Source organism: Asparagus officinalis, chromosome 4 (assembly GCF_001876935.1).
Source record: "Asparagus officinalis chromosome 4, Aspof.V1, whole genome shotgun sequence".
Lineage (NCBI taxonomy): Eukaryota > Viridiplantae > Streptophyta > Magnoliopsida > Asparagales > Asparagaceae > Asparagus > Asparagus officinalis.
Genome location: NC_033797.1, coordinates 13,439,385 through 13,462,141, shown reverse-complemented (window position 1 = coordinate 13,462,141; position 22,757 = coordinate 13,439,385). Strand labels below are relative to the sequence as shown.

General features: G+C 35.8%; 2 protein-coding genes and 1 long non-coding RNA gene across 8 annotated transcripts; all 3 read left to right on the top strand.

The window, feature by feature from the left end:
• LOC109839742 (two-component response regulator ORR5-like) lies at window positions 495-1,882 on the top strand. Its single transcript, XM_020408249.1, has 5 exons — window positions 495-927; window positions 1,091-1,137; window positions 1,231-1,308; window positions 1,423-1,493; window positions 1,599-1,882. Exons 1-5 carry the CDS (start codon window positions 789-791, stop codon window positions 1,684-1,686), a joined length of 423 nt encoding a protein of 140 aa, XP_020263838.1. The 5' UTR covers window positions 495-788; the 3' UTR covers window positions 1,687-1,882.
• On the top strand, window positions 12,723-15,385 carry LOC109836671. 6 transcript variants are annotated; one of them, XR_002246046.1, is made up of 5 exons: window positions 12,723-13,050; window positions 14,281-14,365; window positions 14,631-14,814; window positions 14,896-14,967; window positions 15,047-15,385. It is a non-coding gene; the product is annotated as an uncharacterized LOC109836671 (long non-coding RNA). The 6 variants fall into 6 exon arrangements; XR_002246047.1 differs by having other exon boundaries at window positions 14,702-14,814; window positions 14,896-15,385; XR_002246043.1 differs by having other exon boundaries at window positions 14,896-15,385.
• LOC109838216 lies at window positions 16,173-20,764 on the top strand. Its single transcript, XM_020406673.1, has 6 exons — window positions 16,173-16,176; window positions 16,502-16,908; window positions 18,762-18,908; window positions 19,114-19,187; window positions 19,282-19,825; window positions 20,330-20,764. The coding sequence occupies exons 1-6, from the start codon at window positions 16,173-16,175 to the stop codon at window positions 20,471-20,473; spliced, it is 1,320 nt and encodes a 439-aa protein (XP_020262262.1). The 3' UTR covers window positions 20,474-20,764.

The following is a 22,757-nucleotide window of genomic DNA, read 5'->3' as shown; positions in this document are numbered from 1 at the left end:
CTTAGGCCTATGAGGACGGTTTTAGTGTCTAGCGAGACGGTTATAAATCGTCCCCGTAGACCCATTATTTAGTAGTGTCTATGGCATCCATTTTTGTTACAACAAAAATACGCTTTATTAAATTTGCCTCCAATTTTTTATTTAAACAAAAGTTGCCAACGAGTTGAGAAGATAAAAGACGTACAAATTAGCCAAGTATGCTCAGTGGCCATTGCACATGAGTTGGTCCAAACCCATTGATTATCCTCTATATAAATACAACATGAGCACTTAATTAAGGTGAACTAAGATACGGCAACGGTGTACATGAGTACATCACGCTCCCCCAAAAAGGGCCAAAGCAAATCAAAAGTTTTTTTATACGTAATATATACACACCCCATAAAGAGTCATGACGTACTGAACGTTTTCGATGACGCAAACAAAATCCAGTATCCAGCAGGGACACAGCCCACACTCTCAAATCTTTTCCTTCCCTCAATCGCAAAAAATTTTCGAAAGTGAGAAACCCACGTTATTTATCCATTAATTACAGCCCCCAAAAATCTTTTATAAAATGAGACCGGGTCCATAATCGAAAGATTCGCTCAAGAAGACCACACCCTCACCAAATCTCTAGCGAATCCTTCAGATTTCAAGATCGAAATAATCCGGATCCGAATCGATCTCTCTTCCCTTCTCGGGTCTCGCGACCTGCTGTGATCTTTCACATCCCCTCACCGTCTATAAAAAAAAATCACCAGCCCCGATCGTTTTACTTCGTTACCTGCGGTGGGTGGTTGAGCTGAATGGATATGTCTTCGGTGAGAGGAGGAGGTAGCCTTACCGGCGGAGAACCGAACGGGGATGTGCACGTCTTGGCCGTGGATGATAGCTCGGTTGATCGCGCGGTGATCGTACACATCCTCCGTAGCTCTAAATATCGAGGTGCTTTTTTGCAAAAATGGAAACAAATGTGGTCTTTGTTTTTTAGTCTTCTGATTGAGTTCTGCAATATTTTTTTTTTTTTTTTTTTTTTTGGGTGGTCTTTGTTTTTTAGTCTTCTGATTGAGTTCTGCAATATTTTTTTTTTTTTTTTTTTTTTTTGCAGTGACGGCGGTGGATAGTGGGAAGAGAGCCTTAGAAATGCTGAGCACGGTGAGTTAATAAATTTCTTTTCTGAAATATTTTGTTTTGTTTGCTTCTCGGGTTGTATTTTTGGTAAATAATTTAATTTCGGAAAATATGCAGGAGCCGAATGTAAACATGATCATCACGGATTATTTTATGCCGGAGATGACCGGGTTCGAGCTGCTTAAGAAAATCAAGGTAAATAATAATTAATTAAAAAAAAAAAAAGTTGTAAGCAACGCATCGATTTTAAAGTGGGCTCGGTGTTAAGTGTATCTACGTTGTTGCCATTGTGGGCTTTTTTCTCTGCAGGGATCGTCGCTGCTGAAGCAAATCCCTGTTGTCGTCATGTCGTCTGAGAACATTCCCCACAATATCCACAGGTTTGATATTTGAGACAGCTTCCAAGGGCACAATTGCCAACAACATATCTTAATTTTTCTGCATACTCGTGTTTTTATTTCATTTTATTTTATTTTAAATGCTAGATGTTTGGAGGAAGGAGCAGAGGATTTCTTGCTTAAGCCGGTTCGACCGTCCGACGTGTCGCAGTTGTGTAGCCGCGTGCTACGATGAGGACCGTCCAATGTGTCTGCGGTTGTGTAGTCGCGGTGCGATGAGAACCGTCCGGTCTTCACTTTGTTTAAAGAGGAAAAAAAAAAAAGAAAGAAAATAGTTTGAACTTTTTGTATCCCGACAATTTTGTCCTTGGAAAAAAGTAGATTAATTATATAGGCTTGGTGAAAAGTAGATTAATTATAGTAGGTTCGATTTATGTTTTAGTCAATTGTTTGATCACGAGCCCTCAACGGATGGAATAGCGATGAGATTCGTCTTCTATTCCTACCAAAAGAAAAAGGTAATTAAGGGGCTGATAAGGGGTGGAAAACTCAGAAAACCCCTCCACGTCAGATTTTTAGCCCTCCACGTCAGTTTTTTTGTTTCCGTCCATTTCTTTGTGTCGCTTTGGTTCGCTCAGATGGAAGAGGGAAAACTCTGCTGAAATCGCCGTCAACTCAGATTTTTTTTCCTCTCCGATTTCCTTCCCCAATCGAGTGAAATTGATGAAAACTCTGCCACGTCAGATTTTTTTCCTTCTCTGCTTTGTTTACAAAAGTTTTCCTTTTTTTTTATGCGAACCAAACACAAGAAAAATAAATACATTGGTTTCTTACTATTTTTTATGTGCGAACCAAAGCAAAACAATCTATTTCTTGGAAAAGTTTAAAAAACTCAAAACCTGTATTTCTTTACATGGAATTGCATTTCTCTATATCAAGGAAACGAACCAAACAGCCCCTAAGTCAAAAGGTAAAGAATTATGAAAAATATTAAAAGGTAGAAAGGGCAAAAGTGTAGAAACGGTTAACACGAGTGTCATAATGACGGTCGACAGCTGAGAGTGAGTAGGTCTTCTGTCCAACTTAACCAAATCTAGGATTGATGGTCTTAGATTTGGAGGGGACCGGATAGGATAGTTACTTATTTGTCTTTTCCTCTTTTCTTGAACGAACCCTTTCTGCCTTTGGGTGAGAAAATAAATAAATATATAGAATAGGTGTATAAAGAAAAAAAAAATATAGGTTAAGCCTAGAAGGGTCGGTTGTCTCCGTGAGGATTAAACTACAAGTTAATCGTAGTTGTTTACTATACTCGATCTAAAAGGGCATTAAAATTTAGTACATTCACCCACACAACGTTAAAACTTAGAAAACTAAGATCATGCAAGTTGGGCTCAAGTGGCGTCGTTCGCAGCCAATGAGCAAAATCTCGGGCGTTGTGTAGAAGGATAAAGACTTATATTTCATTAGTTTAGTACGTAGCATCAAATTCAAATCTATCGTACCTAATAACCATACGCTTAGCTAGGGATCGTCGTTCATTGGTTCCCTCAAAATATGAAATAAATTAAATTAAATTAAAATTCAGGAAAATACGAAGATAAATTTAGGATGCACAACTACAAGATTGATAACATACGCATCTTTACTCTTACTACAATAACGAGCTGCCATCGTCATGAAATAGAGTACAGCTTTGTTTAAAGAACTGTTCACAACACCATCGAACACTACGAGTTGAATTCTATATATTATGGGCTAGTTTTGTATCCTCGCACTAATCCTCAAGCCCAGCCCATTCAATGTTAACAAGGCCGAAGCAGAGAGTAATTGTGTCTATTACATCTATTAAAGAAAGCACGTGGTTCGGTCCATTTTTTTGATGGCATACCCTTAACTTGGTGATCATAATTCAGAAAATTCCACAAAAATTCTACAAATTGTAACTTTTTTAATTACGGTTTTTCTATAGAGTGCCCATGGACACTCTATAAGAGAGGAGAGAAATAGAGAGAAATAAATTATGCACAGAAATTAATGCAAATCAGGGGGGCCCATGTGTTATTCATTTCTCTCTATCTCTCTCCTCTCTTATAGAGTACTCATGGGCACTCTATAGAAAAACCGTTTTAATTATTAGGCAAGGGACAAACTTGGAATAGTCTTTTCGGTTTCTGGCTCATGCCGACATCGGCATACAAAAGCTTCACTCCTCCTTCGACATTCGTTACTTGAAATCTTCCTTCTGTTTTTCTTTTGATGGGAATTTTATTAGGCATCAATGCTTTTTGAAGAGTTGTTCACAGTTTTTGTGCTCGACGTTTTCCCCCACGATAGCTTGGTTTTAATGCCTCTCCGCTCTGAGTTCTTCACTTATTTAGATCAATTTTTTATTTATTTTGAGAGCTTTAACATACATTAAAAAAAATATTGATTATGGGGCATGGGGAACTGTAGAAAGGGTACCAGGCTTATATAACAATATGCGTGTCCGTGGTTAATTTGAAATTCATCTCCAGCTAACCCACTACCCCTTTTAACTTAAAGTTTAATTTGTATTGTTTCATGCATGCATCGCATGCAAATGGATGCAATGGAGTATAATAAAGAGAGAAAAGGTGTGACGCACGATTACCGGGTTGATAATTACCAAAGCCTCAATCTTATAGTAGGCTCTGCTTTTGCTAGTAATTTCACAATTGTTAAAAGTAAAAAAAAATGTATCCTTTTGTCGTATATCTGTATTTGTTTTAGTTTTTTGAATTATGATTTTATTAGTTTTATTCTTAATTAATTTCATGTCATCTTTTATGAGTATTTCATGAGTCCTTTTGGTTGCTCAATAGTAATAGTTTAAAATAAATAAGTCCTACACTATATATTAAAGATAATTCGTAAGCAAGTAAAGAGTTCTTGTGAATGATATACATAAAGGTTTTAAATCTTTTAGATGTAAATTGTAACACTTAATAAACTTAAAGTACATTATTTATTTCATTAGTTTTAAGGATTTGAAACATATCAAATATCACTAATCTAAATGTGTTTGTTTGGAAAATAAAAAAGAAGAATATTATTTATACTAAGTGAGTCGGCAAAAAATATATCTTTATAATTAGATAACAATTAAGCTTTTTAGGCTTAGGAGGCTATAAACATATTCATATTTTCATACTAACATTTGTAAGAAATTTGGTAATTGAAATCTAATCAATAAAATATATTTTATAATTAAATGGTTTATGATTTTTTATTACTATGTTTAATATATTAAAAGCATTTTAATACTTTATGTGAGTTCTCTTTTTTGTAATCTTTATTTTGAAAGAGGATTTAAAGCTTTGAAATGAGAAAGACCTTAAAATGACATGTATTTGATAAATTAAACTAGCGAACTACCCCTCATCTTTTTCCTAAGAATGGATGAATGTGTTTCTAAATTTTTGTTACTATCTCTTGTTGGTTCATTATGTAGTAGAATTGATATTTAAACCGCTGTCGCTGCATTGAAATTATGTAGCTGTCGCGAGGATTGAGGACTCTAATTATATAGGAAATGATTTATATATAGTGGCGACTCATTTTGCTAAATGAGTTACCAATATATAATAATGTGATGGAATCCACTTTGCTAGGTTTTGTCGCGGTTGTAAGAATAGAACACGTTATATTTCAAAATTATGCTATCGGTCCTACATGCGCAATGTCAAGTTTGTCCTTCAGAAGTCTACATCATAAAATAATTTTTAAATTCTTCAAACTATATCAAACATGATCCTTTATTGAAAATGTTAATTCTTTTAACATGTAATAAACCAACTGTGAACGCGTGAGGTGGTAAGGTGGGCCGCACACCGCACCCACCTGCGTCTTAGCCGTTCATCCGAGAATTGATTTCTCATCCTATAAATACCTGATGATTATTAGGGTTTTAGTTGATGTGTGGGAAAAAGCTGCGGTGAAAGAAATAAAAGAGAAAGGGAGCAGCGGCTTGGTGAAAAGCTGCTGGGAAAATCGCAGAACAGAGGATTTGTTTTCTTTTGGCGGCTGAGCAGAGAGAGAAAAAGAGAGATCTTGAGGAGAGAGAAAATAGGGTTTTACAAAAGAGAGGTTTATTTCTTTTGGGTAAAAATCAGATCTTTGAGACGAGCTTGTGGATTGTACAAGTCGTCGGTGTTCTCCTTATAGTGGAATCTCCCCTCATCCCCTCCCGTGGACGTAGGCAAGTTTGCCGAACCACGTAAATCTCGTGTATTTATTGTTTTCTGGGTGTTGGCTATTGCTTGTAGGTTCCCTCAATATTCGGTCTTAGAGCTGATGAGAGGAAGAGTGTATATTTCACTTTGATGAAATATATCACTTTCGATTCTTGTTTCCTTTGAGAAATAAGAATTTCACTATCTATTCTCGTTTCCTTTGAGAAACAAGAATATAGAGGTTGGCTTGTGCTTTTGGGACAACAAAAGCCAGTGCTCTCTCTCAGGTGATATCGCTTCCGCGGCGGTGGGCGTGACTCTGCGCCCAACACCAACAGTTGCTAGTTTTTGCTGTCATGTTCTTAGATGGCCGCTCCTTCTCCGTCGCGTCTCCCAGTGTGCTCCTGCTGAGGATATATAGCTCAGATAGAATCAATTAGCGGACGGTTAGTCGAGCTCGTGTTTGGCGCGGTTGGATCGGAGCACAGCTAGAGCACCACGTTGCGTCGACTGCATTAAAATTGATCAGGCACATTAAATCGATCGAACCGACCAAATTTCGACGATCTGCATCCAATTTAGAACGTGTGTCAATCATTTGGATTTGAGAAAATTTCAACTGAACTAATCAAGCCGGCCGCTTTCTTAATTATCGAAAATATATCTTTCCTTCCCCCCCCCCCCTTAGTCCACCCAGTACCCCATCTCCTTTTTTCCCTTAATTAACTTATTATTATTATAATTAATTTGCTTGCTCTTTTGTTGATCCCTTAATACATATTAAAAACTTTTTATTATTATAATTAATTTGCTTGCTCTTTTGTTGATCCCTTAATACATATTTTTCTTACACCAATTTTTTCTTAACATGGGTTTTTCTTTTGGATCAAAATAGCCTTTTTTCTTAAATTAAATAAGTCCCATCTAAAACTGAATAAGTCGAGCGGAATTAATTTCGTTTTGTTGGTTTGGTTTTGAATATAAAATTTTTCATTTCGGCTTTGTCAAGATTACGAAAAATTAACCAGTTGTTTAGTCACCTCTCATATCCCAATTTGAAAAGTAAGCTCATCAAATCAACTACTTTACAAAATAAAATCAAACATTATTTTTTTTAGTACAGACATTAACTATTTAAGATATATAAAAGAGTTTGATGGTCGTGAGGTGTCAACTCATTTAGCAAAACTAGTATCGTGTACGTGCGTTGAACGTAGGCACATTTGTTGATCAATTTTTTGGAATTCTTTTGGTTCTATTAGGTTAGAAAGTGAATAGTTATTAAGATATTATAGTAATTAATAAAGAATTAATATTTATTCAATAAAATGAGACTTAATGCATAAAGATTAAATGGGTATATTTGTAGGAGGTCATGAATAAGTTATTTTTATCGAAAACAATAACTCTCTGCATAGAAAATTAGCTTACACATGTTTTTATTATAAAATATAAACTACTTGTAAAGCAAGAAGTTCAAGTACATTTACATGAGAGAGATGGATGTCATTTTGAAATTATCTTTTTAGAAATTATTAAACCTCCTCTAGTTTATTATTAGCTCTTAGAGTCCCCCAATTTATATTTGATACTTATAATTTATATCTCTAAAATTGCATTTCAAGGGTATTAAGTGCTAGTATATTGAGGATGATTTAGTGCAACTCAAGATATAGAAGAGGGAATTATGTATAATTTTCCCTATTTGTTATAATAATGCAATTTACAGATGGTTAATGGAGAAATAGGTAACCCTTCATGAATGTGTTCCTTATTGAAGGGGGATTAAGAAGACAGTGGAATAATGAAAAGTTGATGACTTTTCATATTACTGTAATGTTATGTTATATATTTATTTATTTGAATTGGTAAATAAATAACTTTTTACTCATATTATATTTGATAATTGCACATATTTAATAATTTATATAAATATTATATATTAATGTGATATCAATATATATTATAATTATCATACATTAACTATTATACTCAAAAATAGTAGATTAATAGCAGAAAATTCATAATACTCTTAAAATTGTAGTAGTACTCCATTCTATAAGCATCCTCAGGACCAACTAACTATATCATTTTCTAAATTGATCTTCCTGCACTTTCTATTTGTCCTTTATAACCCAATAATATTAATGTATTACCTTAGTGACCATAGAACGAAAATTAACCCTTTACACATATAGAGTGAAAGCAATTACACTTATAATGCATTGTCATGGACAAATCTTTCTTTATCCCGAGAATAAGCATAATGCATTAAGAGATTCAACCAAACTATACAAACAATTTAGCATATTTACAAACATGCCTAGGAGTTGGAAAGCAATTTACATGCTAAGGTAAAAACATATACGAAGATGGAAGGGGGAAATCCAATTAGTTTATGACTGAAATAGCTGCAGATTTTGATAAAATACAGGACCGCCTTCTTTGTCGCCTTCACCGGTTTTTTCTCTGCTCTCTAAATTGTTACATCGATGCTTCCATTACCATCTCCTCATTCAATTCGATTGTACTTCCACCAGTGAAGTTACCATTGAAACACTCACACTTCTTACGATTTGTAAGTGTTGTAGTTGTGTCTCCTTACTTTTCAATATGAATAAATTTTGATTAGAAGTTAGAATTTGGTTAGAGAAATTTGATAAGGTTCTATAGTAATTTATAGTGATTTATGAAAGATGAATAGTTGTAACGTTTTTCTTATTAGTGTATAATGTCAAGACTTAGTGGGGGGATGTTATAATAGTAATTCATGGAAGATGGATAGTTGTAACGTTTTTCATTATTAGTGTGTAATGTCAAGACTTAGTGGGGGAATGTTATTAGTGGGTGGTTAAATAAAAATTTGATGCTAATAAATGGGGAGACTATAAAAAATTAAGTATGTATATATCTTAATGTATGCATGTATGGTTGTATGGATGTGCTAGAGATGTATGCATGTATGTGTTTCGAAGGGTATTTTTGGAAGAAATGTTTTAACATGGCAACACACTTTTATAATAGTATTAGATAAGTCACTAAGAGATAGTGGGGTGATGTCCACATATTTTAAATTAACCTTTAAGATGAGCCTCACCACATAGCTATCTTTTAATAGTTCATTTAGCAATATGAGCTACCACCTCATACCCATTATTTCCTATATAAAAATACTAGTATGTCATACGTGCATTGCACGTGATGCATGACACAACTATAGATTAACATATGCTATTAAATTAGTTTTTAATGTTAAATTTATAATTTAAATAATAAGTTTTAAGGGTTATCTCAAAACATCAAAGCTTTAGGGATCCACTCCAATATAGTATCACCATAAGTTTCCTATAAAGAAAATAACTACCAAAGAGATTGAATATCTTTATAAACCAAACTCTGCAGTTTTTACATAGTGATTTGCTTTAGATTATAAATTTAAGGATATTTTAACATTATCTAATTTCTTATATTGGTAAATTGAGCGCACATCATTTTCATTTAACCCCCAATATCTTGTAATTAAACTTTCGTATGGACTCTTCATCTCTTCAAATAATTTGATTATCCATCCTCCTATATATTTTTTCTAGAAGTTATTGATCTTTAGTGCTTATTTTCTCCTTTCATGGGAGTCCAAATCAAAATAGTTAGCTACTGCATTAGCACACTGTACATAATTTGTACAACATTAGGAACATTTGTATGGTATAACTACAAGTAAATTCTCTATTATTCTAAACAAAGAGCATGAAGAACTTATTGGATAAACATTTCTCATACTTAACTTAGTCAAGATGAAAATGTGTTTTTCTACATGCATAAAGAAGCCTCTGCATAATATAGGCTTGGTTAGTTGCTCTAAAACATTATCCTTCATCATATTATTGCATATGTCTAACTATATTTTTGAGTTGAATAGTAATTATGTAAACAAAATTAAGAATAAGTGTTTAACCCAAAATACAATTTCATGAGAATCCAAAAGTTCTCACAAGATAACTAACATGATAATTAGTGCTTAACCAAAAATATAATTTCAAGGGAACCTAATAGTCATTAGAACCACACAAACTTTAATACTTATAGTCATTGGAGATTATTAAAATTGAGTAGGTATAAAAGGAAATCAAAAGTCTTAATATAGCAATCCTCTTTTATAGTAGTAGTATAGTATAGATATAGATATTGATGTAGATGTAGGAGATTAGTATAAATTATATTTTCACCGACACAAAAAAGCAAGAGTTCTTAGGCAAATAAGTTGAGATCGATCAATTCGATTATTTTGGTTTTAAAGTTTTCAAAATCAAACCGAAGTTTTTTTTAAAAACCTAACCAAACAGCTAAATTCGGTCAGTTCGATCAATTTAGTTGGTTATGACCGAATAATGCTCAACCCTAAGTAGAGATGTTTTAGAGGTTGGGGGGGGGGGGGGGTCAAGTAGAACTCAAAACTAGAACTATGATAATTTGTAAGATAATTTTTTATAGTGTTAGTCAACTAAAACTAGAACTATAACAAAAAAATTACGATGTCAGTTAACTAGAACGGTTTAAAAAAACTAAAAATAGGATAATTAGGCGAAATTATCCCACTTCTTTTTATTTCTTAGGAAAAAAAGAAAGTTATTGTCTCTCAAAATTATCTCAAATTTTAGCTTGAAACTAAATAGTAAAAAAGAACTCTCTAATTTATTTTCTTATTTTTTATTTTTTATATGACTTTTTTTCTTCATACTTTTTCCTCTAACAATCACCATCATTAGGCCATAATGTCATCATATTAGATTGTGTCTCCTCGTACTAATTTCTTTGCATGATATTTTCTTTTTTCCCAAATACTATAATTATATAATTAATTTAAAAGTAAAGACGTTATTAATACTTAATTTATTAAAAATATATAATTGAGAGATAACAGAAAGAGATCTTGAGGAGTAAAAAAGTGAGAAAAATCTGGAATACTATTTTTTTAGATTTATACTACAATAATAATTTAAAAAGCTATAATATATATTATAATAATAATTAAAAATATATTATAATCTAACAAAAAAATTATTTAATAGTACTTAACATTTTAGTAAATATTTATTAATCAATAATAGTAAGTTTAAAATATATAAATAGTATTAATATCGTCAAAACACATAAGATATATACTTTATGATTATCAAAAATTATCCCACGTCATTTTATCAAGATATCCTACTTCACAAAATTATTTCTAATTATCCCTATAAAATATCCATCTCACTTTAACAATTATTCCAATTATCATACTCCCTTAAAAGCACATGTTCGGAAAAATCTTTCTATTGTCAATATTACCCTTCACTATTTTAAATAGTTCATTTATATCTTAACCTATCCTAATCATAATTATATCATATCCTCATCCTACGTGAATTATCTATAGCTTCAATTTAAAAAATAAGATTAATAAAATATATAAAACATATTTATGGTATTAGTTTGTTAAGATAAAGAAATTATATGTAGCTAACATACTATAATATATAAAGTATTGCAAAAAAACTCTAAAAAGTTTTAAATTGCACAAAATTCCCTAAAAAGTTTAAAATTATAAAAACAATCACTACGTCTCAAAACTAAAAACAACAAACATGAAATCAAGAAATTAACAGCAGTTTGCAAAGAATTTAAATGTCGTTAACACCTTAATGTCTCAAAAATTATAGAAACATATCAAAAGTTCAAATTACAAACAAGCACCCTGAAATTCTAAAATTTTAAAACTTACAAACAACATAGATGAATTCAAGGGATTACCATGATGCACATAAAATTTTTTAACATTTCAAAACTTAAAACAACAAATATGAAATCAAGAAATTAACAGCAGCCTCCGAAGAATTTAAAAATTTTAATTAACACCCTCAGTGTCTCAAAATTTATAGAAATACCCTCAAAAGTTTAATTATAAAAAATCACCCTAAAATTATAAAAATTTAAGCAGGCCGAAATTAACGTCAAAGTTACAAAAATTGTAAAAAAAACTCCTTCAAAATTTAAAAATCATAAAAAACTCTTAAATTTTAAAATTTATAACCAGTATACATCAAATTTGAAAACTATTAGTAGACCGCTAAAATTTAAAATTTTAAAAAATTAATCTATAGTTTTAATAATTGTAAAAAGCACCCTCAATATTTTTGAGTTGCAAGGAATGTCCTAAAATTTAAAAATTACTATAGACACATGAAACATAAAAGTTACAACTGCCAAACTTAAAGTTTTAGAAACACTCCTAAAATTTTAAAAATTACAAATCACATCCGCATAGTTCAAAACCACAAAAAAGGACTGAAATTTTAAAACTTAGCAAAGAAAAGTGTAATTATTTGGTATTCTTTCATTTATATATATATATATATATATATATACCTTATAATATATATAATTATATAAATATAATATAGATATTACTCACCTAATATATAGTATATATATACACTATATATATATATACTGATATAGATCATTTATTTTTTAATGTTGTTTGATCTCAAGTTTTCATTTTTATACAAGAATTATTCGTTATCAGCATAGCAACTTGAAGACCGTCAAATGAGATTTGCGCAATTGGGAAAATGATGCTAACTAATATTGTATGCCGTGCAAAGTATAACAATACTATTCCAACCAACTCACACATAATGCGCCTAATTAATTAAACAATATCATAATTATAAGTCAATATAACAAAAATCACTCACAAACGTTTACATATACACTAACACAATATTACTGTACTGCATACTGCCACGCTTATCAACTTCGGAGCATCTCAAGCAAGGGGTGGTTACTTTTAGAACAAAAATATCGACATCACACTAAATTCATCTCTAAGCTGCCAGCTTATCGTCCACTTAGAATGACGCATCCCACTTTGATTACCGTAAACATCCCACTACACTAAATATTGCCACAACATACACCTCTCTTCTAACACACTCACCGTTCGTTGTTATAACAAACGACTAACACCAGCGTCTCTCTCTCCCTCTTCAGATATCCGTCTCTATTTTCATCCATCTTCTAGCTGCACTGTGCGCCTACGACCCTCCCGAACGACACGCCGCTGACGATCTCGTTCGATCTCGTTGTCGCCTCCGAACGCCCAACCCCATGAATCGCGTTAGATCTCAATCTCGTTGTCGCCTACGCCGACGACCGCCATGACACCGCTGAAAATTCCCCCCGATATTGAGTTGGAAACCGTGAACGAGGCTTAGCTGGAATCGGATCTGTGATAAGGGGGAGCTTGATGTCGTCGAGGCGTCGAAGTTGAAGGGCGCGGAGGCTCGCCGATGGTTTGCGAGGCAGCTTATGTTGCCGGAGTGGATGATTGATGTTCCTCCTAACCTTGATTCTGATTGGTGAGTTTCTAAAACCCTTGTTCTTTCAAAAAAAAAAGATTTTTCACTCTGTTGATTCTTTAAAAATTGGTACTTTGGCTTTAAATTGGAGCAAATGAGCCCTTAACTGTGCACATTCAGTTTTTCGACAGTAAATCGTCAAAAAGCTCGAAAACACTTCATAAATTAAATTAAATTCGTTAAAAGTAAGGTTCATAACTAATAAGTTTAGACAAAGTTAAAGTTTTTGGGTGAGAGACTAACGGTGCAACCGAGAGTCTGCCAAACTTGTGATTTTCGTAATCCTCAGCGAAAACATAGAGTCCCTGCGACTTACTTTTGTGTGTGTTGGGTTTTGGGTAGTGTCACTAGCATTTTATTTCTTCTGATTTGTTTCCTTTCACCTGTTATCGCGACAAATCCCAATATTTTTGGTTGTTTGGTTCTAGTGTTTTAATGAACATTCCAAGAAATTGCTTTCAGTTATTGGGATATACTGATGGAACTTATCTCCTAACTTTATATTAGTATAAATGAAAACGGTTAGTTGTTTTTCTTTTAATCTCATCCCTTTTTGTTCAACCAATAAAGTTTTTTTTTCTTTTAGGGGCTGTTTGGTTCGCTATTATATGGGGTGGAAAACTTAGAAAACCCCTCCACGTCAGATTTTTAGTCATCCACGTCAGCTTTTTTGTTTCCGTCCATTTCTTTGTGCCGCTTTGGTTCGCTCGAATGGAAGAGGGAAAACTCTGCTGAAATCGCCGCCAACTAAGATTTTTTTCCCTCTCCGATTTCCTTCCCCAACCAAGTGAAATTGATGAAAACTCTGCCACGTCAGATTTTTTTCCTTCTCTGCTTTGTTTACAAAAGTTTTCCTTTTTTTTCTATGCGAACCAAACACAAGAAAAATAAATACATTGATTTCCCATAATTTTTTATGTGCAGCAAAACAATCTATTTCTTGGAAAAGTTTGGAAAACTCAAAACTTGTGTTTCTTTACATGGAATTGCATTTCTCTATATCAAGGAAACGAACCAAACAGCCCCTTAATCTCATCCCTTTTTGTTCAACCAATAATCGTAGAGAAACTGTTTGTAAATTAGAGGTTATTCATCCTTTTATGTGCTTCTCATTGTTGAGTTTTTATGTTGGGTTCTATTTGCATTTCACATATGAACATTAAAATGATATTATTTTGACGTTTCTTTGACAAGAGAGTCTAAATTTGTTACCTTTTATATGATAATCAGGTTGTGTTGGAGTTGCAAGATGACGGGAAATTGGCTACCTCAGATTATCCTCCTGTAGTGCTCGGTTGCACCGATGCTAGAAATGGTGAGTAACTACCACTGTGTTTCATTTATGAAACAGCCCAAAAGTATAGAAGTAAATGTCACACGTTACACGTTACAAGATTCTTAATGGCCGAGAAAATGATGAAAACTTGTTCGAGTATATCTGTTCTCCTAAGACCGCCACTATCAATTTCACAGGTGTATCTAATACCCTTTATGCACTAATTTTGAACAATTCCCTGGTAACTCTAGGATTTCCTTCCTACTATTAAATCTATAATTTGCACTTTTCGGTATATTGGTAGATGTCAAATAAGGCACGGTGGTCAGTTATGCAATCGTACAATCGCCTCAAGTATCACAAGCGCGCGCACAGAGCTGCAGTTAAAGCTTTGGAGAGCAGACACAGCCTTGGCGTTGTCATCAGAAGGATAGAAGAAGCCATGTCCTCCCATAGCTGACAGCATAAATTTCAAGTTATTTCAAAAGGTTCTATACACAATTATTCTATAATTACTTGGTTTGCTACATTTATTTAAGGAATAAGCTCTAGCGTTTTCACTTTCTTAGGATGAAGGGAGTTGGAGCAATAGCTGCAAATTGTCTTGGTTCAGGCCTGATCCAAATAAGATGTAAACCCAAGTCGGTAAAATTGACAGTGATCGAATTGGGTTTATCAGGTCGTCCTATATCTTATGCGGTTACTGTGATAATCGTGCAGGAATTTGACAACATGTTGACATTCTTTTTCCGTTCATGCCAATGAATAAGGCATCAACTCTGCTTGGTACAAGAGTTTTCAGGTTCGAACGGAGCATGAAAGCAAAGGCCTTTTGTTTTGCCAAGGAAAATATGTTTTCTCGAGTCCTAGTGCAGACAATAGCGAGAAAAATGAGACTGTATATAGAATGATGTACAGGGTTCACAAGTTAAAGTTGAGTAGAAACTCCGATGACGGGTTTCATGTTGCTGTATATATTTTCACAATTCAAGTACTTATGTATTCACTTTGTATATGCTTAATAGAATCATCTGATAAGACTTTGCTATTCTTTTTTCAGCAATTTCTCAGCATATGTGGCATGTTCAAGGCTTATATGATCTCAAAATTATTTCAGTGATGCTGACCTCTTATCTCTCAACCATCAATTAGCTTTTTTAGACAAATTGCTTCACTTATACGTTGTGTTTGGTTGAATAATTGATAGCTGTATGTCCTACCAACGCTATTGAACTGTCACCAAGAAACTTTGAAATGAAAAGCAAAACATCCTTATTAACAAATCTCATAGATATAACATTGAGATAAATTGCAAAGTTACAAGAATTCCTTGAAGCGTCAAACATAAACTAGAAACTCATGGAAAGACTGATTATTTTCGATTTCTAAACATGCATCAAATGAACACCAGGATGAAGTAAACTAACAAATTTTCTACCCTTGTATTCCCCCCCTCAATTTTCAAGACAATGTTCTCAACCAAGTACTACTAAGTATTCCTCGTGTTTTGCATCCTCTGCTTCGCAAAATTTCATTTATTGATCAGCATCCATCAAAGATTATAACTCCCCTGAGTTGCTCATCTTGACCTTGCAGGTATTGTAAACATCTGTTACAATAACAAGGGGGGATAGCAAGGAATCAAACCAAACTCTCCATGTTCCATAACTAAAATTGCAACAACAGGAAAATTGCAAGGACTGTACATTCCAAGAAATAAAAAGAAACCGGTTTACAATTTGAAAAGGAAAATGTGCTGTCTGCACAAATATACCTAGTCCTTATTTTCCACAAATCAAATTACTTGGTAATCAGATGATAATTTTAGAAAACGAAAACAGATACAATGAGTAAAACAAATACATTGCTCTTTTTCCCCCTTCAAAAGAATAGACAGTCTCATCTAATTAACCGATAAAAAGAACATAAAAGTAACATTTCAAAATTTGATACCATCACCCAGTAGCAGTATCCACCCCCCTGAGGCCATGCTAACTCATTGATTCGATTTAATCTGCTAACATTGACAGGAACGACCCAACGAACCTCAATTGAAATCCTTGAGCCACTTCTTCAACATGTCCATCGACTTCTTCCGAGCATTAATTCGTCTTTGCATTCCGATTCGAGAGACTCCCAAACAGTCTGTCCGGTGAATCCCTGAACTTCTCGCAGATGCTCGCGACCTTCTTGTAGTCCAGGGCGCCGTAGTTCTTCTGCCTTATCACGGGATTCATGAAATTCTCCGGCTGGTTGCTCGGCAGAAGGTTGATCAGCTGCCGCGACTCCCTCAGGCAATCCTTGAAGCCCCTATTCTTCTTCAGATCGCTCAGCCCCGTACTTCGAAAGCTCTCCTCCGCGAAAGCTTCCAGCTTCTTCAAGTCACTGTCCACGCCAGTGACCGCGCTGAGGGTGAACCTCTTCACATCTTCACTCAGGAAAGCCGCGACGATGGAATCAGAGATGTGGTCAAGGGCGCCGGTGACGAGCTTATACAGAGCCTCCAGGGGGAAAATCTGCTGAGCAGAAGACAGCAGGGTGTCGAGGTTGTTCGTAGGCGATGTCGAGGTTGTTCGGCGGAGGTCTGTCGTGGCGGCCGTCGACGTAGGTGACAACGAGATCGAGAGAGGGTCGCGATTCACGGGGTTCGCAGGTGTCGTGGCGGTTCCGTGACGACGACAGAGAGAGAGAGATCGAGAGAGGAGAGAAGGTTGTGGGGGGGAGCGGAGATTGGGGATCTGGGATTTAGGGTCACGGGGCTTCGTGACGGAGAGAAAGAGTTATAAAAAATGGCTGGCCTTTTTCAAAAAAACCCCTTCTTAGTCATAGCTGGAGCGGATGCGTACGCACCTATGCGTACCTGAACGTGCTATATATATATATATATAGCACTGCTTCGTACGCAGTCTGGATTTTTTTGCAAAAAAACAAATCAAACAGCAGCGAAATTAAATGCGATCACACCAAGTCCTCGTGACCTATCTTTCAGCCTCTCTCTCTCTCTCGCTCTCAAAAAAAAAAAAACCCCAAGTCAGAGCTCCAATTCCAGACCTCTGCGAACTCGATCGAGCTCGACAACTCCGCTCCCTCCCAACGTCGACCCCGAGTTCCCTCCTCCTTCCTCCTCTGTCAACTCACCCCTCCCCCCAAATCAACAGCCACAAAAATCGGAGCCCCCAAAATCGTCGACGGGCATTTTTGCAATTGTCCCCAACCCTCAAGAAAAAAGCCCCAAATCAAGCCTAATTTCTACCGCCGACGAACGTCCAACCTCCGATCCGCCGCCCGAAGCTCGCCGAAGCTCGCCACCATCGACTTCCCCTCGCCCCCACTCAGCATCGCCGCCGGATCATCACCTCGACCTTCCTGCTTTCACCGCCCGAAATCCGACTTCGGAGCTCGCCGCCCCCGCTCAGACTCGCCGTCGAAGCTCAGGTCTCCGCTCGCATCGCGTCGAGCTCAGGTCTCCGCCCCCACTCAATGAGTAATGATGTAACACTCTATTTATTATGTTCCCTAATGTTAGAGGGTAAAAAGTGGGTTTTATGCAAGTATGAGTACTCTGAGGAAACAGAGAATTCTGCTAACTTTTTATCTGAAAATTAAAAAAAATGTAGACCGAAGATAGAGAAAGCAGTTCCGTGTCTAGTTGTATATAAGAATATTCAACCAAAAAGCCCTGAACTTTGTGTCCTGCTAAAAAACTCCCTGGACTTATAAATTAGGCAAAGCCTCCTAAACTTTGCAGGTGTCTAGATATATAATCCATTTCATTTTCCTTAAACTCTTTTCCATATGATGCATTTAGTATATATGTTCCTTTTCAAATTTGGGCCATATTCTTCATTAGTATATATGTGTCCTTTTCAATTTTTTTACTTATTTCAAAAAAATTCTTATAGAAAAGTAATGATGACATTTACTGTCAAAAATATCTGAAGTGCTTGAGTCATACACCCATTTCATCTACTTTCAGAGGTCTTCATCCAAGTAAATCAGCTGGATTTCTTCCCAACGTAAGTTCTTGTTTTGTTAACTTTTGTAAATATAACACACATATTCATCAATTAGTGGCTAATTGTGCATGCATAAACATACATAGGCATGTTTATGTACATATGTTGCTATCTTTTATTGGACTACCCGAATGTTAACTATCTGGATATATATTCTAAAGAAAACCCAAGGACTGATTTATTTCTCAAAGGAATTTCATATTTCCATGGCCCTGCACTGATCTAGGCGTGAAATCAAAAGTGACAGCATAACTAATGAACCATCTTAGCAATCTTTATGCTTCCTGATTTAACATGGAAACGCTTCTAATGTCACATTGCAAGAAAGTTATTCTGCGGTTTATAGACATTGAAGCAATCAGTGTATCGTAACTGCTGTAGTCATTTCATTTCAATGGTTTTTACAGGTGTGATTAAAGACGTCCATTGACAATATCCCAAGCTATAGAGCCTGTAGAGAAGGTGCACAAAGATACAAGAGACCTTCATCTATCTATGGATCAGACAAGGAGGACGAAGACTGTAAGGTTAAGGTCGAAGAGCAGGTCACAGAGAAAGCGGAGATGGCAAGTTGAAGTAATTAGTTCGGAGAAGTAATTGCTGAATCCAGTGCATTAAGCTGGAAGTTTAGGTAGAATGGAAGTATCAGCAAAGGTTTGTTTTGAGAGTCAGAATGTTCGAAGAGGACAGTTACAGCAGGAAATCTCATGTTTTTAGCTTACTTTGTTTAGGCTTGTGGTACAGTTTGTGATAGTGATTTTATTTCTTCAGGATCTTGATTGTTTGAGTGGTGTTGATTGCAACGGATGGAAAGGATTTAGTTGTTGCGTTGTTTTGCTTGTAAGGTGGGTATTGGCCCCATATATAATGTAATGTGTGTCGAAGTCTTTTTGTAAACTATTTGACTCATGATTTACACGTATATATATATATATATAGCACTGCTTCGTACGCAGTCTGGATTTTTTTGCAAAAAAACAAATCAACAGCAGCGAAATTAAATGCGATCACACCAAGTCCTCGTGACCTATCTTTCAGCCTCTCTCTCTCTCTCGCTCTCAAAAAAAAAAAACCCCAAGTCAGAGCTCCCAATTCCAGACCTCTGGCAACTCCGATCGAGCTCGACCAACTCCGCCTCCCTCCCAACGTCGGACCCCGAGTTCCCTCCCTCCCTTCCTCCTCTGTCAACGTCACCCCTCCCCCCAAATCAACAGCAGCCCCAAAATCGGAGCTCCCCCAAAATCGTCGACGGCATTTTTGCAATTGTCCCGAACCCTCAAAAAAAAGCCCCAAATCAAGCCTAATTTCTACCGCCGACGAACGTCCAACCTCCGATCGCCGCCCGAAGCTCGCCACCATCGACATCCCCTCGCCCCCACTCAGCATCGCCGCCGGATCATCACCTCGACCTCCTCCTTTCCACCGCCCGAAATCGCCGACTTCGGAGCTCGCCGCCCCCGCTCAGACTCGCCTTCGAGCTCAGGTCTCCGCTCGCATCGCCTCGACCTCCTCCTTTCCACCTCCACCTCTCATGCTTTATTTTAACATGCTTAACTTCAAGTTCCAGCTACCTGTAAGTAGATAATAAATCAAAGAAATGAAATCTTAAGGACTGAACAGGAACTGACTAGTCTTTTTACCAACAAAGTGTGCATCTGATAAATTACTCTGTACACAGCATTTGTTATGCGAAACTGTGAGGCTTGAGATCTTGCATCATCCCCATAATGCTAAATTATTATCATAATCTTGTGTAAAACTGCATATAGAATGCACGATGAGTGGGGGAAATTTTATCTGTCATCAGCCTTAAAAAAATAAAATAATATGAAATTAGCGAAGCATTTCCCATGAAAGAAATTTTGAAACCGACCCGCTATCCAATCTTATATTACTAATGATTAATTGTAAACTTAAAATATAATGTATGCCTATTTCTGTTGATCCTGTATACCGTAAATGATTTTCTGGTACTATCTTATTGCAGGTTCGAAAACTTGAGTTTCTCATAGCTTTCTTGGTTGCTGTAATGGCTGTTTGTTTTCAGAAATTGAGCTTGGTTACTCCAAGCCCAAAGCCTCAATTGATGCTGAAGGGACTATTCAATGTGCGCTCATATCAAATTCATTGAGCATGGCTAGCCTGAAAGAACATATTGATCTGTATCCTCATGACTTGCTTCATGGGTGATCTTATGGCTGAACTTAGTGTATGTTTCTTCTTTGTGAATTAAAGACATGAAGCAAGTAGTTATGTATATCTCGCACATTGTTCATGGCCGTGTTGTTTTGCTTGTGTTGTTTTGCAGGACCAAATGTTGTAACCGAAACATTTTATCTAATTGTGTTGTTTTGCTTGCATTGTTTTGCTTGCATTGTTTTGCAACAGATTTCATTATATGTGAGTTTGAGAGTTGCAGTCTCTTTCAATTTGTTGTTGATGTGTATATCCATTAATGTTATATAATTTTACTTTAATAAATATAGCAACTAAGTTTCTTTTATACAGCCTGAGAAACTACTTGAGACACATCTTTACTGCTTATAATGTGAACCCCTCATTTGCATTTAGTACACATCCTCACAACCTCGAACAAACCAATAGCCCCAAAGCTATCTATCTGCTCTCATCATACATTGGAATAAAGGCCAGTTCATGTTCAAGGTCAAGCCATACAGGTAATGTAACAACCTCGAACAAACCAATAGCATAATCAAAAAAATGTTCACGTTCATGTTCAAGGCCATACAGGTTCATGTTCAAGGTCAGTTTACAAAAAAATGTTCACGTTCAAGTACAATCAAAACCTGAATAAAATCTGAATCAAACAAACATCAGCTTCGAAACATCATTGAATTCCCAAATGCCTTACAACCCACTTCAGTTATACAAAAAAATGTTCACGTTCAAGTACAATCAAAACCTGAATAAAATCTGAATCAAACAAACATCAGCTTCGAAACATCATTGAATTCCCAAATGCCTTACAACCCACTTCAGTTATACAAAAAAATGTTCACGTTCAAGTACAATCAAAACCTGAATAAAATCTGAATCAAACAAACATCAGCTTCGAAACATCATTGAATTCCCAAATGCCTTACAACCCACTTCAGTTATCACGTTTTCAAACTCCGTTATTTTGGTAGTTATTCACGTGATTCTCGCCCACGACGTTCCCCATGTTCTTTGACAGTTAATGGCCACGTGTCGGCGGTTTATAAAACAGTTTCTGAACCTTCGAGAACTGTCTCGCACGGAGAGACAGTAAACACTGTCTCGTACGGAGAGACAGTAAACACTGTCTCGCATGGAGAGACAGTAAAGACTGTCTCGCGCGGAGAGACAGTAAAGTCTGTCTCGCGTGCGAGATAGTAAAGACTGTCTTTTTTCTTTGATTTTTCGATGATCTCCTCTTGAGCTGTATTTGGATATCTATTAGCATTTTTTGACACCTACAGATACCCCCTCCAAAGTGTTCCAGACTTATTCTTTTATAGAGGAGTCTGGGACATTATTGAGCTTGATTGAGTAAATCATAGAGAGGAGCCCATAAAATAGCTTTGGCTCTTGATCTCTTCATCCATTAGTCTATTCAGTTCTTTGTAGAATAGCTAATGCTTCTCCGGCCCTGCGTTTATCGCTTGACCGTTGTTGAGACCTTGAATCGAAGCTGGTATTTCCATATTGATGTTTGTATGTCCATTGAGAGTTCGTCAGGTTATCCTTAAGAATATTCAGATTAATATCCTCCAGAAACTGCCTGTCGAGTGTAGGAAACAGTTTAGACTCGTGTACCTATTGGAGTAGTATGGTCTCTTTTTTTGTTGGTAGAGATGAACCCGTTGGAGTATTCTGGTCTCTTGTTTGTTGGTAGAGATGAACCCGATGATGGAGAGGAAGAATTTTATATTCTATCTCCTGGTCTCTTGTTTGTTGGTAGAGATAAACCCGGAATCGGAGAGGAAGAATTTTATATTCTATCTCCTGGTCTCTTTTTTGTTGGTAGAGATGAACCCGATGATGGAGAGGAAGAATTTTATATTCTATCTCCTGGTCTCTTTTTTTGTTGGTAGAGATGAACCCGATGATGGAGAGGAAGAATTTTATATTCTATCTCCTGGTCTCTTTTTTTGTTGGTAGAGATGAACCCGATGATGGAGAGGAAGAATTTTATATTCTATCTCCTGGTCTCTTGTTTGTTGGTAGAGATAAACCCAAAATCGGAGAATAAGAATTTTATATTCTATCTCCTAATGCAAACGAAACTCAAAGTGGGATCTCCACTTGGAGAATCTGGACGGGTTTGAATAATCCTAACTGTCATAAGGTTTGATTACTCAATTCAAAAGTAAACCTTTCGTTCGCAAAAATGAATCGAAAGGAGATTTTGGTTGTGGTCTTAACTGTAGTAG

What these genes read in the sequence shown, in the direction of transcription:
- LOC109839742 (XM_020408249.1), top strand. Translation starts at nt 789, where the DNA reads ATGGATATGTCTTCGGTGAGAGGAGGAGGTAGCCTTACCGGCGGAGAA. An exon ending in CCGTAGCTCTAAATATCGAG is followed by an intron (nt 928 to 1,090) that starts GTGCTTTTTTGC and finishes TTTTTTTTGCAG; the next exon opens with TGACGGCGGTGGATAGTGGG. An exon ending in AGCTGCTTAAGAAAATCAAG is followed by an intron (nt 1,309 to 1,422) that starts GTAAATAATAAT and finishes TTTTCTCTGCAG; the next exon opens with GGATCGTCGCTGCTGAAGCA.
- LOC109838216 (XM_020406673.1), top strand. An exon ending in TGCGTTGTTTTGCTTGTAAG is followed by an intron (nt 19,188 to 19,281) that starts GTGGGTATTGGC and finishes ATATATATATAG; the next exon opens with CACTGCTTCGTACGCAGTCT. An exon ending in AGACTCGCCTTCGAGCTCAG is followed by an intron (nt 19,826 to 20,329) that starts GTCTCCGCTCGC and finishes ATCTTATTGCAG; the next exon opens with GTTCGAAAACTTGAGTTTCT.